This window comes from Eschscholzia californica, unplaced genomic scaffold, assembly GCF_041429995.1.
Source record: "Eschscholzia californica isolate CP2 unplaced genomic scaffold, dmEscCali1.0.p SCAF_1, whole genome shotgun sequence".
Lineage (NCBI taxonomy): Eukaryota > Viridiplantae > Streptophyta > Magnoliopsida > Ranunculales > Papaveraceae > Eschscholzia > Eschscholzia californica.
The window spans coordinates 32,779,092-32,796,848 of record NW_028238198.1 but is presented as its reverse complement, the minus strand read 5'-3'; the positions used below and the strand labels follow the sequence as shown (position 1 = coordinate 32,796,848).

Genomic DNA, 17,757 nt, shown 5'->3' with positions numbered 1-17,757 from the left:
TAATTATTTTTATTATCTTCCTTTACTCAAATGTCCCCAAGTGTCTTCCATATTTTGAGAGACATTTTCTCTCCAAAAGCTCTCCAAATTTACACTAAAATGTCTCCAAATGTCCCCAAAAACAATTTGTCTTGAAATGTCCCTAATTTTGTGTCCCGAACGAATAACACAGACATTTGGGGACATTTGAAATGTCTCCAACCAATAACACGGACATTTGGAGACATTTGAAATGTCCCCAACCAATAACACGGACATTTGGGGACATTTCAAATGTCCCCAACCAATAACACGGACATTGGGGGACATGAAAATGTCCCCCAATGTCCCCAACCACTACCCCCCCCCCCCCCCCCCCCCCACCCCACCCCCCACCCCCCGAATATGGTCGTTTATGATTTTTCCATAGCCCACTGCTCCGAGAAGTATAGAATGCTTAGCTTCCTTGAGACATTACTAGGTTCGGGCCCTAACCAAACTTTTCTCAGCCGAACCCAAGGCTACGCAGAAGCTCTGGTATCATTTCTCAGTTAGTTGAGAACTTCTCACTATTTCAATCACTTCATCTCTTCCTTCCTCTCCCATTAGCTCTAGAAGAAAAAAGGGAAGCCTTGGTTGTTTCTTCATCAACTAAAACCCTAATTGGACGAAATTTACAGAAAGTGGATTTCGGTCCCCATTTGAACACCTTTTAGAAACAAAGTAAGTCATCCTTTTCTCGACCTCAACCCTAGTTTTCTTCACATTAGCTCCACTATTTATACTAGTGATGTTGTTCTTACTTAGGATTTTCGTTTCATTTTTAGCTTAATAAGTTTGTGTCAGCTCATTTTCTTGGTTATTTTAGTTTTTCTTACTTGATCAAGATATTGAGCTGGATTACCATTCCCATCTCTATTATCACCATGGGGATTGTTTTGGTGTCATTATGCTTGAAAAATCTGCAAATTAAGAAAGATTAGTTAGAAATTAGTAACTTTTAGGTTTGGTTGGTGAAGGAATTGGGTTTGGGTTTAGATTACTGGTTGTAGTATGAGTGTCAGAGTATCAGGGTTTGATAACTGTTGTTTCTGATTTAATGAGAGAATGTGACACGAAACGGTATATCCTGCTTGACCTTTTTTCCTTTTGTGATCTAAATTTGTTGGAAAGACTTGGGTTTCATATTTGACATGCAATTTCAGCTTTGGAATTTATTCCAAATAACAAGACAAGTAGGAAACTTTTCTAGTTCGATTTCATACAGGGTATGAATGCTACTGGTTTGTTGAGTCACAATCACAAAGAAAAGAAATCTTATTCCTTATTCCCTTCTCACTGGTTGGACTTTAAGAGCAAGAAGATTGACGAACCCTAAATCACTTAGTTACCATTACTTTCAACTGTGAAGGTTTTTTGGAAGAGAAATGATAGATGTACAATTAAAAGTCTGGAAATAGTGGCCAGATCTAGCCATCTAGGTGGCACTATTTCCAGATTTTTAGTTGTACATATAGCATTTCTCTTTTTGGAAACGCACGTGTAAATGATAACAATTAATAGGAATTGGAATATCGAAAGAAACCATTTCCAAGAAAAAAATCATAGAAAGAGAACTTACGAAGTCCCAGTTTTTAAAGGCTTAATACATTGCCCAGTTTATTTTGTTTCCAGTGCCTAGATTGCCTTATCTGTCATGGAATCAATATTTTTGCTGCCTTGTTGATGCAAATAATTTATTGGAAAAGTAATTCCTATTATTGACACCTCAGTGTCTTTTGGTTTCTTTGGTCAGCTTTGCCTTTTACGATATAATCTTGGACCTGTTTAGCTGATTGTGGTTCCAATACAGACACGCTTTTTGTGGGGACTTCAGTTGAATCAAACTCCGGTGAACAAATATATAAATACAACCCCATGGATATGAGATTTATTTCTACATTTGGATTTTATTTTGTTTGCATATCTTAGCGTATTGTAAATGTTTCTTAAGTTGCCTACGAGGTGTAATGATACAAAATAGCTTGTCAATTCAATGAATATTGTTAAGGGACAGTGTTGATAGAATGAGATAGTTTCTTCAACTTTTCCTGCCATGTTCATTTTAGGTAGCCTGCTTCTCGGGAGGAGAAGATTGAGACTTGAGAGGTTGAAGTTCACACATGAAGGGCAGTTGGTATATAGAGGATATGGTTAAGCAGTAAAATAACTTGTGGATTGAAATTTGTGATATAACTTGATAAGAGTTGTTAGTTGAGAAAGTTTGACATCTACCGATGCCTCTCTATTAGGCAACTTTTTACACATTGGAGGGAGAACTTTATGACGTGCAGTCTACGTTATCTATGCCTGTTAACGAGGTTGCAGATAAGGTCCACAATTTCTTTGAGCAAGACGGCTTGTCACGGGGACGACATCAATCTCAAGTACCAAGTGGCAATTGGTCATCACAACACAACTTGTGGGTTGGAAACCACAGAGCAGGCGACTCACAGCTTAGCCCCAACGTCAAGACTTATGGTGCTCATCAATCAGGTACTGAAATTTTGTCTAGTTCAGGTCTGTATCCTGACTGTGTTTGATTTATTTGCCATTGACTTGCCAAAGCTTCCAAACTGAGGATATCTAGTTGTCTTCTGCAAACTTAATGGTTGTTTCTTTTGGATACATATAGAATTGCTTTTAAAGCACGAAAAGCACACTTCGGTTTGCGATTTCAAAACCGTATTTAAATCAAACTCAGTTCCTATTCTACTAAAAGTTCGCATTTTTTTATTTGTGTTTGCAGATTCGGAGAGAGTAATTGGGAGGGGATCTCCTCAAGTGCCCGTTGGGACGAACCCTACACATTTAACTTCCAGGATAGAGTTCGCAAAGAGCCAATCTATTAACCAACAGTTGAGTTTGAATGGCTTTGTGCCCGAAAATCAAGGTTTTCAGACGAACCAGAACCAGGCAGTGTTTGAGTTTCTTGGCGAGGATACTGTATCTGATAAGCGTAGTATAATGCCAGGAACCTTGCCTGTTACCGAATCACAGCAAGGAAATGGTAGCGTGTACCAATCTATTATGAGGAGAAATTTTGGACTAATGGAAACTTTTGAAGCTCCTACAAAATTTGATTTCCTTGATGGGCAGCAGCAACTCACGAGGAGCCAGCAGTTAGGCATGCCACAATCTCAGACAAGGCAGCATCAAGGGTTTAATGAAATGCAGTTATGGCAGCAGAACCTTAGGATTAAGCAACTGCAAGGGCTTCAAAGACAGCAGCAGCAATTCCATTTACTTGAACAGGCAGGAAGGCAACGAAATCAAACAAACCAACCACCACCACTCATTGTGAAACATGCGGTTCGTGAACAATTACCAGATCCGGTCAATGGTATCCCTGTTCACATAAATTTGGCACAACGTGGTGGATCTCCTGTTGTGCAAGTGTCTGTTAACAGTCCTTTGTTATCCCATGAACGAGGTCAAGTGGTGCGTTCCGTAGGATTAGGTAATCAACAGTTTGGCCAGTCTCTGTATGGCACTCCAGTTGTTAGCACAAGAGGTGCAGTGAATCAGTTTCCATATCAAGGATTTTCTCGTTATACTGATGATATGTTAAACGAGGCAGGTGAGAATCAAGTGCAGAGGCATATGGTGTCAGCAGCTTTTGATAATTCTTTTCATGGCAACCAATCTGCGGTACATCAGGGCCAGGTAAGCGTGCTGGAAAACTGTTGGTCTCTAAGCAGGTATCTTGAACTTTTGTCCAATCTCTTCCCGGTCAAGGTCCACTTTACTGATTTAATACTGTTAGATGCATCTGTGTAGGAATCTCAAAGAAGGGAGGGGCCCGATGGTTGGTCAGGAAACTTAGACGAACAAGCATTGACACGTATTGGCCCCTCCCAGGGCCCAGTCAGCTTAGATCCTACAGAAAGGGAGATTTTGTTTGGTACAGACGAAAATCTTTGGGAAGCTCCATTAGGTGGGAGTGGCAGCATGGATACGCGAAGCTTCGGGAACTCCTTGGGAGGTACAGATTGCTTTCCTTCACTTCAAAGTGGGAGATGGAGTGCTTTGATGCAGTCTGCCGTTGGCGAAGCTTCTAGCGGTGACACAAGGCTTCAGGATGAGTGGAATGGTTTCAGTTGTCAATCAGAACGGTCAACCGGAAATCTGCCTGCAACATTAGATGGCGTCCAAAAGGAACAGTTGAATTTGGTTGGTACGAACATGAAAACAGCTCCTTTAATTTCAAGGTCTTCCGTTATTTTTGATGATGCAAATATGGGCCAGAATAGCTCTAGCATCCATGGTTTTCCTCAACAAGACAAGAAGTTATCATTTCAACAAGATGTCATAGTACAAAGAAATGCCTCTTATCAATCCTTTCACGGACGGTCCGAGGAAGCTGGGCAGAGGTATGATCAAACTGCTAAACAAAACCAGATTGAGGGCACTCGTCAAGTTCAAGCATCAATGTTTGTGCAAAATGCTAGAGAACGTGCCCAGGATGGACATATTTATGGACTGTCAGAAAGTTCTGTACATCCTGCAGGAACTGAGTTGAATGCTCACAAATTGCGAGATTCTTGGGTAAATCGAAAGAGCACACCCTCATACAACAGTGGTGACGCAAACTCCAGTGAACAGAAAAGTTGGAATACTAACGACTCACCTTCACAAAGTGGAGATGCAGCAGCAAAGAATATCCCTGATAATTTAAGCACCATCCATCTTTCTCAGCGATGTGATCAGGAAAGTGGGGGAACACATACAGAAAAAGATAATGATGTTGGTAGATGGAACATTAGTGACAATCATATAGCAAATTCCTTCCGCAGTTCAACTGGTTTGCGGGACTCAGAAACTCCCAATGCACCTAGTCCTCAATTTCAGGGGTATCAACTTACTTCTGCCCAAGGTTTTGGTTTACGGTTAGGTCCTCCGTCCCAGGGGTTCCCTGTTCCAAATAAGGCTTTCACTTCTCTGAATTCCTCACAAATGGCGAATGGTCTCAATCCAAGACAAGTTGAGACTGAAGTTGGAGAGAGGAGTGGGATGTGGTCATCTTCCTTGCAAACGTCACGTCCTTCTCGTGGAATGTCTCAAGGAGGAAACCAGGACGATGAATTAGATTTTTCAGGGCAACTGAGAAATGGAAGCTTGAATATGCACGAAAAGTTTTCAGAAGCATATGTATCTGGTGCATTTTATCCAAGAAATGTCCTGCAACATAAGCAAATGTCAAGTGAAAGTGGACTTGATTTGACCAATCATTCTTTTGATAGAAATCCTACACGTTTTAAGCAGCAAAATGATCTCCATAATGGACCGCTTTCTGGTCAATTTGCGGCAGCATCATTGCCAGGTGCAACCACTATTCCACCCTTCAGTTATGAACCTCCTGCAGACCCTTCCCAACCAACTAAAACCAACTTGTTGAATGCAAGGGTTGCTGGTCTAGAATGTGCAGTCATGGATGCTGTGACAGCATCTCAGCCTACTGAAATGCCAGGCATGACCCAGCAACGTGCCTTTTCAGCACAGCGTAGTGTATCGAATAGTTTACCCTATCAGCACGAACTAGCCAGTGGTCAACCTGAGAAGGTTCTCTTTCAATACAAAATACCAAATAATGATCCTCCAACTATCTTGTCGGCCACAGAGATGTCGGATGGTCAAGATGTTAAGAAAGGAAGTAATGGTCCATCTGATTATGGTACATGTTCGGTCAATTCACAGCACTCCTTTGAGGACGATCCACTTGAGGAAAAAAATTCTTGCCAACATAAATCATCTGAGCACGTTGACCTCGCTCCTCAGACATCAGATGCATCCCATGGGACTGCAGCTGTAGGAGTTTGTGCTCTTGAACAGGAAGACACCAAGGGAAGATGTGGTAAGGACACAGAACTTGTCTCCGAAACAAATCATGGTTCCCTTCTAACTTCTGTCAACAACAACAAACAAATTGAAGCATTTGGTTGTTCTTTAAACCCATCACAGGGTTTGCAGCAAAATTACTCCCAGCTGCGCCAAGATCAGGCAGTGAAGTGTGTTGAGACTGATCCAACTCAGAATGATTTTAAGAGGTTCAAGGGCGCAAATTGTGATTTGGATGTGCAGGGAGAAGTTGCTACAGCAGGGAAGCAGTTATTTGATGAATATAATGCAGCTGCCAGAGAAACTGCAGATAATGAAATGAATACAGCAGAACGTCACATATTATTTCCATCTGGTGAAGTTCCAAATACAATGTCATCGTTTGAACCTCCTATTGGAGATATACCTCCTCAGAACAGGGCAATATTCAGCCAGCAGAGTTATCAGATCCATTCTGGTCTTCCTAGTTCAACATCTGGGTGGTCCAAACATCACCAGATGGCGTCCTCCGTCATTGAGCAACATAGAACGGTGAATGGTCAGCCGAAAATCTATGATACTCCAGAGACAACAAGAACCGATACAGAACAATTCATTGGAAAGGCTTCAAAGAGTTTACATGGAGATATTTCAACTAAGCAAATCAGTAATGTTAGTTTGACTGTTGTGGAATCAAAGAAGCGGAAAAGTGCAACCCTGGAGATTCTACCATGGCATAAACAAGTAGCCCATGGTTCCCAGCGGCTCCAAAGTATCAGGTAATTTAATAGTTACACCATCTGCTATACTTGTATTCACATTTTTATGTTCTCATTTACTATATGCATTCGGTTCTGGGGCATTGATTTCATTTTTCATGTTATGGTTATCTTTTATTTTAGTTTGGCGGAGCAAGATTGGGTGCAAGCTGCAAATCGGCTCATTGAAAAGGTGATCTTTTCTGGATGACTATATAACTTTTTTTTTGAAAACTATATAAATTCATCTTCTCTTCCTTTTCTTTTCTTTTTTTTTCTTTTTTTTTTCTGTCCTTTCCGTTTCAGTAACTGTTTTTTCCCTTGCAGTTAGAACATGAAACTGAGATGAGCGAAGATGGACAACTGCTGCTTCGATCACGAAGAAGGCTTATTTTGACGACACGGCTCATGCAACAACTTCTTTGCCCCCCATCAGCAGCTATCCTTTCTTCAGATGCCGCCTCAGTTTATGAAAGTGCAACATTCGTTGTCGCAAAATTAGCATTAGGAGATGCATGCAGCCTGGTCTCTTACTCAGTAAATGAATCGCATGTGACTCCTAAGAAAGAAAACAGGTAGAATTGTCCAGAATACTGATTAAGCAATTTCCTATAATATGTCATATTTAAGCATGTCTGCATGTAAACAGTCCTTGAAGTTGTAACGTCATGAATGGATGCCTCAAATACATCTATGCTAACAATTGATGCAGTTACATGGGTTTTGCTAAGCTTATATCCTTTTTCTTATCTATCTAGGAGATCAACAAGGTTTGAAAATTCTAAGAGACCAAGCAATCTGTTTATCTCGGAAGTTGTGGAAAACTTCATTTCTAGAGCAAAGAAGCTGGAAAGTGATTTATTGAGGTAAGAGTTTAGTCAATAGTATGATGTCTCTCACACTGTCACTATGCTTTGCACCTATATTTCCACTGTTCAACTTCGCCCTACAACAATGGTCTAAGGTTTATTATCACATATTTCGAAATAGGAATCCGTTAACCACAACGAATTTGAACATAATAATTTTTGTGATTTCTCAATCTAGATATTTATTTAATTTCTCCTGAAGTCCATATTCTTTTCTTAACCGCACCCTTCGTGGCAATCTTGTGATGGTGCTGATGCAGATTGGAGAAAAAACCATCAATCTTGGATATTAGAGTGGAAAGCCGGGACCAAGAGAGATTTTCTGTAATCAACCGGTTTGCTAAGTTCCATGGTGGTGGCAATACAAATGCTGCTTCTTCATCAAGTACACAGAAAATAAGATATGTTATAGCTTGTCCGATGCCTAGAAAAGTTCCTCAAGGAGTACAATGTTTTCCACTTTGATCATTAGCTAATCGATCCCATCCTACCCATTTCCTTTATTGAGGGTTTTCGATCGGTTTCTCTATCGAGATCCTTTCTCGTCAGACCGGAACCATGTGTAACTCTGCCAGCAAGTCTTGCTACTCTGCCTGCTTGGGACTGAAGCTGTTCGGAATCTTATCTCCTCTTACTCAACTTGTATGCTTGGCAAGTTAGACCCATCAAACAATGTTCACTATATATTGGACATGCTGGAGGAAGGTTGAGGAAGGTGATGAAAAGAGGGAAATGCAAGACAGGAAGAGTCAGGTTTTTCTGGTCGGGTATTCTCTGTTATGTGATCAGACAGGTTTACCCAATCATTTCTTGTCGAGGCTGCCTATAGTCAAAAAATTTTGGGAGGTCAGTATATGTATGTAGATCTTTGTACATTATCTTTATAAATATGTAGGCAGACACCTTTCTTTGTCGTCGTTGGTGTTGCTTCATCTTTTGCCGAAATCCAAGGTGTAGGTAGCAGCTCAGGCATTATCCTGCTGTGTGTGTGGAGAGAGACTATCCGTACCATAAGATGAATAAGAAGACCCATAAGCTGTAGTTAAAAAGGTAAAACAAACATAACATTCTGGTTTTTCTTCTAACGTCAGTTGGTCTTGGACTTTTTCACTCAAAAAGCTAGCTCAACAGTCGCGAGCATTTTGAACTCATGCACTGTTTCCCCTTTCACTCTGAATCTTTTGTTCTCCTTTCTAACCTACATAATCCCATTTGCCAAATTCTAAATAGAAAATTGACATCAACACGAAACTTGCCTTTTATTCGCTATCCATATTGTGGTGTTTTGATTCCCTAGATTTCTGAATTCCTAACTGTCCATGGTTATTACTTCTTCGAACCAACCAAAGGCGTCTGCGCGCGCAGGTTTATAAGGCATCTATCTGATCAATCAAAACTTTAGCTTTCTCCAAGTTCCAGCTTGGCATATATGCAAAAAAAAAAGGTTCCAGTTTGACAGAACGTATCAGCCATGGAAACATAATGCTTTATAAGGCAAGATCCTATACATTTTGGCTATCGAAATGAGCACACAAATTCCTTCATTTACCAGGCAAGAAACCAAATTACATAATGTTCTTTAGGTCTGACAAAGAAAGAGTAGGGAACCGCTCTTCCGCTCTTCATTACTGTAAAGAGACGATGGGTTCCCCTCTCTTTGCTGTGAACAGAGAGATAGAAGGGGTTACCCTCTCTCTTCATTGTTTCGGATCTTACAAGTAGACTCTGAGCTAAGGAGAGCTGAAGGTATCTTACACCGTTAAGACCTGCAACCAATATCTAATTCGACTTGTCATAAAATATTCATTCCAGGGCATGCTCATGGTGAGAAAAAAAAACGAAAACTTGGTAAACCTGCAAATTTTAAATATTTACTTAAGAATATGCATATTCAAAAAAAAAAAAAAACAATAATGGTAACCCAAAAATTGGAAGCAAAAATTTCAAGACTGAAAACTGCCAACCCTACTTAGCCTAGACTTGAGAATATAATTAGGCTGCTTCAGCCTAAAAATACACAGGTTCATGGTTCAATGACAACCAAAGGCTGCAAGGAGAAGAAATGAAAGATAAAATCAGATGAAGTGAATAATTAGTTTTTATACTTGAAGGAATAAAAAGGGAAAATTGGATAGAGAGGAAAAGGAGAATACCGTGTCTAAGCTAACTGGTTTTCCATCCTCCGCTAGTACCTCAACTATAGTTCCTGACTGATCCGCCTGAAATAAGAACAGATGCACAAGAAGAAGAAAAGTTGATCTTCTGAACTAGAGAATAATAGTGAAGGCCTACGATTTTGTCTGCCAACTATGGGTAGTTTATAGTTTTCAAATCAAGTAATGGATATTCAACTTGGCTAAGTCGAAAATACCAATGACTTGCGATGTGAAGTTCGTCTTGACAAAATTTATGCTAGAATCAGGTCCTTTTTCTTTTGGGAGAAATGCAAAATCAAGGTTTTGACATTTCGAATTTCGATATGAAGCTAGTCGACCCTTGGAATATAATTTATTATTGTAATATAACCTTTCTACCTCCTGAAATTTTAATCATAACTCAAAGACATAAAATAGACTTACTTCAATATCATTCATCAATTTCATAGCCTCAATTATGCAAATCACCTGACCCTTCTTAACCTTGTCTCCCACCTAAAGAACAAACATATGCCATAAATTCCGACGAACACATAGAACTAAACCAACGGAAATGAACTACTTTATACTTACATGAGCACTTATATATCAATTCCTGAGACATACCTTCACAAATGGTGGTTCCCCAGGACCAGGAGATCGGTAAAAGGTTCCAGCCATCGGAGATTTCAGTGGAGGGTGTGAAGATTTGTTCGATTTTGCAAGAGCCGGTAAAGGAGGAGCTTTAGATGAGGGAGAAGATGGGGCAGAGACTGGAGCAGAGAACTGTGAAGGCATCGATTGAGGAGGAGAAGAATGTTGCGTCATAACAATAGGAGCTGAAGCTGGCGGCTGAGGTAAAGCCTCTTTTTTCCTTATTATGAGCTCACAATCCATTTGCTTTAGCTGTAACTCCATTATATCTCTTGAATCCACAAGCCTGTTTTATAATTTAGTGTTTCTCTTATTCAGATTTCGACAATTTTAATCCTGAATTGCATATTGAAGAAGAAACACAACCATTTGTCACTTACTTTACGAGTTCCGAAACTTGAGTCATGAATGCCGAAATGGTCGAGGCATCTGAAACTACACTTTTGATATCTGGTTCGGCTGGCTCGTTGTCTTTCCCAGATGATGGGGTATCAGGACTGGTTTGGGATACTGGAATAAAATTTGAAGATTTTCCAGCAGCAACCTTTAAGTAGAGACCATGTCAAAGAAAAGGCGAAGATACCAAAACTCAGAAACTGGACAAGACAACTAAAACCTTCGAACGGGTTTATGCAACTTACGCCATTATGTTGGGCTTGAACCTTCCAAATGGTGGACTGGCTCCAACTAGGTCCCTGAAAAAGATGTAAAATATCAATCTTTACATCTTTGGAGAATATAGGATTATAGACGAAAAGGTTTATTATAGGCAGACGAAAAGGGTTTCAAGAAAGGGAAGTTGATTCTCGCAGATAAGTTGAAGCAAATAGAGGAATATAAACCCAGTTGCTCATTATTTAGGCTTTACAATTATGAAACCCTAGTACTCATTAGAACCATAGATTATAGTGGCAGAAGCAAACGATTAATAGGAAATTAATCAAAATCTAGAGAGAGAGAGAGAGTCTTCAAGGTACCTGAAATCTAAAAGAAGTAGGTCTTGATTTGGAAGAAGTTGAAAGGAAAGAAACACTTGACTGCTGCTGCAGTTGCGGCGGCTGATCTTGAGGCCGAGATCCACCCACAGCTAGAATGGAGGATGATTTAGGGCATGGAACAGTGAAGGAAGCCATGTTTAACAGTAAGATATTAAGACCACACCTTTTTGATATCTATGAGAGATTAAAAAATGAAACCCTAAAAATCTGATTTCAAACCAAAACGAAGATGAATTTCAAGTTTCATGAGAAGAGAGCCAATCACAGCTCTTCGTTTTGGTTCATGCAGATCAAATTCCACGCTGTGGGTCCCGCTGCAGAATCGTACGTAAGGGAACACTTGTTCATTTCTGGATATTTGATGAGGCACTCTGAAGAGTGGATAGGGCAACTAAAGTTCCAGTGTGGGATGTGTCTATGGGCGCACCCAAAAGTTACTTTGGGCACAGCTCAAGAGAGATCGACTCAAGTCAAATCAATAATGATTGAAAATATCTAGAGACGTGCTTATCTCAGACTCAAGAGTTCGAGGAAAAAAGTAGGGAATTTGGGTGGAATAACCTTTGACTGAGTGGACTTTGCTGGAATGACCTTCATTTTCAAGTATTGGTCAAATGACCCTATTTTGGCCATCAACTTCCATATTTGCCCCTCATTATAAAAGGATGTCTACATAACTTAGACAACCAAACATAACAAGGATATCAGATTAAACTCTCTCTCTCTCTCTCTCTCTCTAGAACGAAAACCTAGCTCTCTCATCTTTCTCATTCTCGCGCACCTCTTTGAATCGATCACTCTCTCTCACGCACACTCTCGGCCGATCTCTCATGCATACTCTCAATTGATCTCTCACGCACACTCATATCTCTGATGCAGGTATCCTTATCTCTCTCTCTCTCTCGATGTTTTTTCTAGGTTCAGTTATAAAGACCTTTAATTCATGTCTTTCTCGGTTTGGTTGAGTCGATCTCTCTCTCTTTGTTTGTTATTCTCGGATCTGTCTTAAAAATTGGGAACCCTAACCTCCAAATTAAAATCCTAAATCCCCAAATTTCCTATGAAGCAAGCTCTAATAGGGTTTTAATGGAGGCTTCTAATTAGGGTTTTAATGGAGGCTAACTAGGGTTCTTACTGCTTTGAGAGATGACCTCATTTCATGAGAAGCCATGATTTTATTAGTAGTATATTAGTGGCATTCTTGAAGTTAATAATACCCACATGATAAATATAGCACATACCCTGTTTGTCGAAATGCCAGAGTGAAGATAATAGCTAGAGGGAAATATGTTACTATATTTTATCATTTCAAAGTCTTGTTATTATTTTGTTTTTGAGGTCTTATCCTAATTAGTAGTAGTACCAAACAAGAAGTTTTGATTATTTGGATGGTTGAATTAGTTAGAAGATAAAACAGTAAACATTAGGTTACAAGATTTATTTTCTTCTTTGTTACTATGCAGAAAAAGCTTGTTGTTACCCTCTATAATCAAATAAGACTTGAAAAATCAAACATACAATTTTGTTTGGATCTAGATTTTGGTAGAGCTAGATACAATTTAGTTGAGATCATTGAAGTTGTTAAATATATTCATGTAACTCTGTACATGTCTGATTCTACCAAAAATAGGTGTTGAAATTAGCAAAAGGAAACATATGACATAAAGTTTCGAGATGACTTTGAAATGATATTTCATATTACCATCTGATCATTGAATATCCCTTTCATAAACGCTAGACGAGCTGTTAAGGGGGTGATTCTTGCTCTCTATAATATGTTAATTTTGATTAAATTGTCTTATTCATTCATGCGTACTTGATTTTTCTTCTTTATTGAGTTTGTTGTATTCATTTATTTGTGATCTACTTCCTTAGACTTTCAGAAACTATATATGAGGTCATTATTAACATTCATTATATATCGTTGTTATCGTATTATCTTAACTAACTCCTATGAATATATAAAGGTTGGGTTAGTTTAGCTTCTGGTTTTTCTTATCAACTAATCGGGTGTTGGGTTATCAGTTCACATTGGTCGTGATATGTCTGAGGGATTTGCTTCGTTGTAGTAAGGAGACCTAGCCGGGTGGGTTATCAGTTAACAAGAAAAGAGCCGAGAAAGGCCTATCCCAATTGCAGGTCTTAATTCTTTCACTTATTTAAATGTATTTTGGTTATCACTTGATTTTAAAGCTCTGGGAGCGGTAATATTCAAACCTAAAGGATCTCATAATGCAAGTAGTAGTCGTGGATCTTCTCTTTGAAGAATCAATAGGCGAAAAAGTGAGTTCATCGACGTTACGGAAACTGGATTCTGAGAAAGGCAAACAACAAAAATCTATGACATAGACAAGGTTCTACTGCTACTTATTATCTTTTCAGCAAATGAACGCAACTAGTGTTTGTTTATAGGAATCTGTTGTGTTGAATTATGAACCTGTGTTATAACTCCCATTGAGATTGCTGAATTATGAATTTGTGTTATATATGCTTCTTGAATTATATTTTTCACTTAGACATGTTTCTTTATAGGAATCTGTTGTGTTGGAATGCACATCAATATCTGATTGTAAAATAGTGTTTGTTTAAATTTAGTTTTGGGTAAGTTATATTTAGTACTAAAATTGAAGGTTCACGCCATGATTTCTTATTTGTTATGCAGGATGACACGTAACCTACCATTAAAGACAAAAGAAGCATGTCGTGCGAAAGTAACATGCATTTCAAGGATTGAGGATATGATTTTTGTTAAGGATAACTTGAAAAATGATAGATAAAAGTAAATGTTCAAAGAAAGTTGTTTTGGACATCTTCTAGAGGTAAATGACCTTAAGTTTTTTTTTATGTACTTGTGCATAACATGTTGCTGCGTGAAACTAAATCATCGAATATGAATGATGGTTCGATGAAGTTTTTGTTGGTAAGAAGGAATTAAAGTTTTCAATTGTTGACTTCTCTGAGATTGTGAGGTTGAAATATATGGAAGTAGATGAAGAAGACACGTTTGTAAAAGACATGGAGGAAGATCTTGACGATGTATCATTGAGAGATAAATACTTTTCAGAAGACTCAAGCATCAACAAGGAAGTCTTAAAGAGATCTATTGAGAACTGTGAAGATGATGTAGATAAGGTTAAGCTTTGTCTATTGTTGTGCTTAGAATATTTTTTGTTAGGTAAAGATGCTTGTAGCACGAGTGTAGATACAGAACATATAAAATTGGTGCAGAATATGGATAAATTCAACAAATTTTCATGGGTTCCTAAGGTGTTCCACCGCACTTTATCTTGCCTAAAGAAGGCATTGCCTCGTGCAATGGAACCAAAGAAAGGGAAGAAGGAAAGTGGAATCACCTATTATTTGAGTGGTTGCCCATTTGGATTTCAGGTAATGTTATTTGATTTTATTTTATAATTTTTATTAGATTTGCACAATGAGTTAAACTATTATCTCTTTTAAAATTTAAATTTAGAATAACTTTGCGAAACTGTCTTTGTTGTAATCGATTGCAGGTTTGGGCATACGAATTAATGTCTTCCGACAGTTGCAGTTGAATGTGCAAACAGAAAAGCAGGAGTTAATGGTGATCCTCCCATCGTAAAGTAGAATTCCGAATGCAAAGCTGTCACTTTTGAATCATTAAGGGGAAAATTTGTAGATCCAAATCAGGATCGTGTGGTGGGGGGTGCGAGCAGGGCGCTCGCACTGGGCCTCTCACCACTAAGGGCCCACTCCGAATTAAATTTTAATATATATATTTCGTAGATCTTAGAAGATGTGTAAAACTGTTTTAAATATTTACCCAGCTGAGTTGGTAAGGTGCGTTTCATTCCAATCAATTGACGTGGGTTCGACCCACAGACCATCCCTTTTTTTTGTGTCATGATGAGGGTATACTACTTAAATAACTCTTCATTTATGCTCAATTACACTTTTCTCAATAATTCTTTTTCCTTTTCGTTAAGTCATTTAAGAAATAGAAATCTAACAAACTTAACACATAATTTCATAATATGTAAATAGACATGTAAAATCATGATACAAATAAAATTTTTTTTGTTCATAAGTGATTGTAGATTCTTAAACTAGATATTTTATAAAAATGAAAATTTAAAACGGAGAATTTTTCCCATGACATTTTTTTTTTTGAAATGCATTTAGATTTCATGGCTTTCATCGATCTACTGATAAATTATGTTTTTTTATGTATGATCGGCATTGAAGTCAAGGGGCCTAAATTCAAGCACGGCCCTGATCCAAATGTAAGATGTTTGTCTCAAATGCTCTAATCATTCACATATTTTTTATAACCCTATAATTACTTCTACTAACAAGTTCTTCTTGCAATGGTTTTAGGTGGAAGTGACACCTTATAATAGAGAAGATAGAGAACATACTTCAGAGGTAGAGATACCACGAAGCGAAACTGAACAACTTAAGAAAGATATTTTTGACCTTAGAGAAGATCTTCGTCGACCTGTTGAGATAATAAAAAAGTGGGAATCAAAGAAATTATGTGTTTGTGGTGGATTAGAGCGATCTGAAAAAGATATTGAAGAGAGTTCACACGAGCTTATGCCCGAGATGGAGAGAAAAGTACTTACTTAGTAGTAGTTTCCTTTTTTGTTTCAACTACATTTAGATTACATCATACAAGGTATTTATACAATAAAATTATTTACCGCAGGATGAGGTAGAAGACACCAATGCAGATGAGACACCCTCAGAGATCCAAGACCTTTTGTCTCCGAAGGTAACGTTATTTGGTAGTGCAGTTGCATAACTATTACATTATATTGAGGAGTTTGTATATCGGTCTATTGCAGGAGACTGTAGGCGATAAAGATGTAGATGAGATTCTTGATGAAATGGAAAATGACTGTTTTACAAAGGTAATTTATATCTTGTATTAGTATTTTTAATCGTTCCAACAGAGAAGGTGTTTAGTTAAAATATTTTTGCAAGATGTGATAGATGTGGTGGGAGATGATGGTGATGGAGTGAAGAATTTTCCTTTGTCTGAGATGAGAAAAGGTGAATCCAACCCCCAATTGCAAGAAGATTTGATGGAGGTAATAAAATTTATATGAGGCTTAAAATTTATGTTTTGAGACTATCATAATCGGTTCGTTTTGTTTCTTTTTTATTCCTCTGCCTAATTTATTTATATTTTGGGATGCGACCGAAGGGTCATTAGACATGATATATAGCGTGTTTACTAAGGTGTATAAGGTACATGAAAGTGATGTAAATGCATGCTGTCAACGACGCTCGAATGAAGGAGGTTGACGATATATTAAAAAAATATCTGTCTGTAACCCTACGACCACCCAGATATAACATTCAAACCAAAACATCACCTTACTTGGGGATGAAAAGAAAAAAAGGTAACGTTCGAGAAACATTTGAAGTGAACGATACTCTTAGATTTATGGCGTGGGTGAATGCATGTAAGAAGCACCAGTAAGTACATATTTTATAGTTTGTTATAATCTGAATTTTCACTTCATAATTATAATAGTTATATATTTGATTGATTAGTACCTTTAACAGAACAACCCAACGTATAAATGTTGGCATCGCAACTGTAGAAGGAAAATGGTTTAAACAGTTATGGATGCAGAACCAATGGTTGACATGCGAGGTATAAGACTATTGGAGTTATTAGATAATCATTGTATTTATACAAATTGTAGTCAAATTTTAATGAAAGAGTGAACGACTTGATTATCGCTATCATTCGTATGTTGCAGCAAATCGATGTTGGGTTACACTACTATCGTGCCCGAAGAAACTGTGACCCTTCAAGATTCGGAAAGGATTGGACAACGACTGACTGTTTCTTTTCAGTAAGTCTTTCATGATTATAAATTATGAAGCGTTTGTATGTTCTGTGTCGTCTTGTATAACCCTTTATATCAAACTTTGTGATTTAAAATTAATGTTTCGGCAATGTTGTACTGGCATTCAGTATTTGTTGACCTCACAATCTTATGTTAGGTTGGTTCCGCGACTAGTAATAATATACTTACATGGTTCTTATCAAGTCTGATTAGGAATTGTTAATACCTTGAATCTTAGATTTCAGTGTGGTTACGGGTTAAGTACTGGTGTTAAAATATATGATTGCAATATCTTGATGTGAATTACTTACTGGCTGGGCAGCATGTATACAAATTCGTTTATTCACACTATTTAGTCGTTTGTGTGCTTCTTTCCTGTTTTGGTTATCTTCATTGCGAGCCTTAGTAGTTTGATTATAAAGATCATCTAGTATTCATGACTAACATTGTATTTCCTTTTGTTTTTGTCGAAGCAACTACTTGATACTTTTTACAACAAACCACATTCTCGAGAAAACTCATTGTCGGGCGAAGAAGATAGATGCATGAAATATTTGAAGGGAGATCTTCCAGTACCAAGTATATCATGGAAGTCGGTGAACAAAATATATTTCCCGGTCAATTATAAAGGTGGTCATTGGGTCTTAGGTGTTGTGCACCTTTTA

General features: G+C 38.1%; 2 protein-coding genes across 11 annotated transcripts; one reads left to right on the top strand and one right to left on the bottom strand.

Moving 5' to 3' along the window:
- Positions 1-452: 452 nt before the first annotated feature.
- On the top strand, positions 453-10,625 carry LOC147566186 (uncharacterized). Of its 7 annotated transcripts, XR_015230376.1 has the most exons (11): positions 459-702; positions 2,088-2,148; positions 2,271-2,514; positions 2,768-3,684; positions 3,799-6,614; positions 6,738-6,786; positions 6,921-7,168; positions 7,352-7,459; positions 7,723-8,308; positions 10,248-10,454; positions 10,570-10,625. XR_015230376.1 is itself a non-coding variant. In XM_086652687.1 (9 exons), exons 3-9 carry the CDS (start codon positions 2,325-2,327, stop codon positions 7,925-7,927), a joined length of 4,533 nt encoding a protein of 1,510 aa, XP_086508813.1. In that variant the 5' UTR covers positions 456-702; positions 2,088-2,148; positions 2,271-2,324; the 3' UTR covers positions 7,928-8,375. The 7 variants fall into 7 exon arrangements, 4 of the variants coding, with proteins under 4 accessions (XP_086508812.1, XP_086508813.1, XP_086508815.1 ...); XR_015230377.1 differs by lacking the exons at positions 10,248-10,454; positions 10,570-10,625 and adding an exon at positions 8,420-8,522; XM_086652687.1 differs by lacking the exons at positions 10,248-10,454; positions 10,570-10,625 and having other exon boundaries at positions 456-702; positions 7,723-8,375.
- Positions 7,188-11,609, bottom strand: LOC147566185 (biotin carboxyl carrier protein of acetyl-CoA carboxylase, chloroplastic-like). Of its 4 annotated transcripts, XR_015230380.1 has the most exons (10): positions 11,229-11,384; positions 10,893-10,946; positions 10,632-10,795; positions 10,225-10,537; positions 10,042-10,113; positions 9,616-9,681; positions 9,432-9,509; positions 8,719-9,316; positions 8,366-8,439; positions 7,188-8,281 (listed from the first exon to the last, which is right to left on the bottom strand). XR_015230380.1 is itself a non-coding variant. In XM_086652690.1 (7 exons), the coding sequence occupies exons 1-7, from the start codon at positions 11,382-11,384 to the stop codon at positions 9,486-9,488; spliced, it is 849 nt and encodes a 282-aa protein (XP_086508816.1). In that variant the 5' UTR covers positions 11,385-11,609; the 3' UTR covers positions 7,423-9,485. The 4 variants fall into 4 exon arrangements, 1 of the variants encoding a protein (XP_086508816.1); XR_015230378.1 differs by having other exon boundaries at positions 8,366-9,316; positions 11,229-11,514; XR_015230379.1 differs by having other exon boundaries at positions 7,188-8,285; positions 8,366-9,316.
- Positions 11,610-17,757: the final 6,148 nt, after the last annotated feature.

Coding starts and splice junctions, on each gene's coding strand:
- LOC147566186 (XM_086652686.1), top strand. CDS start 2,325: ATGCCTGTTAACGAGGTTGCAGATAAGGTCCACAATTTCTTTGAGCAA. Junction 6,615..6,737: donor CAGCGGCTCCAAAGTATCAG/GTAATTTAATAG, acceptor CTTTTATTTTAG/TTTGGCGGAGCAAGATTGGG. Junction 6,787..6,920: donor CAAATCGGCTCATTGAAAAG/GTGATCTTTTCT, acceptor TTTCCCTTGCAG/TTAGAACATGAAACTGAGAT.
- LOC147566185 (XM_086652690.1), bottom strand. CDS start 11,384: ATGGCTTCCTTCACTGTTCCATGCCCTAAATCATCCTCCATTCTAGCT. Junction 10,538..10,631: donor CAAGTTTCGGAACTCGTAAA/GTAAGTGACAAA, acceptor ATTATAAAACAG/GCTTGTGGATTCAAGAGATA. Junction 9,682..10,041: donor AATTGATGAATGATATTGAA/GTAAGTCTATTT, acceptor TTCTTATTTCAG/GCGGATCAGTCAGGAACTAT.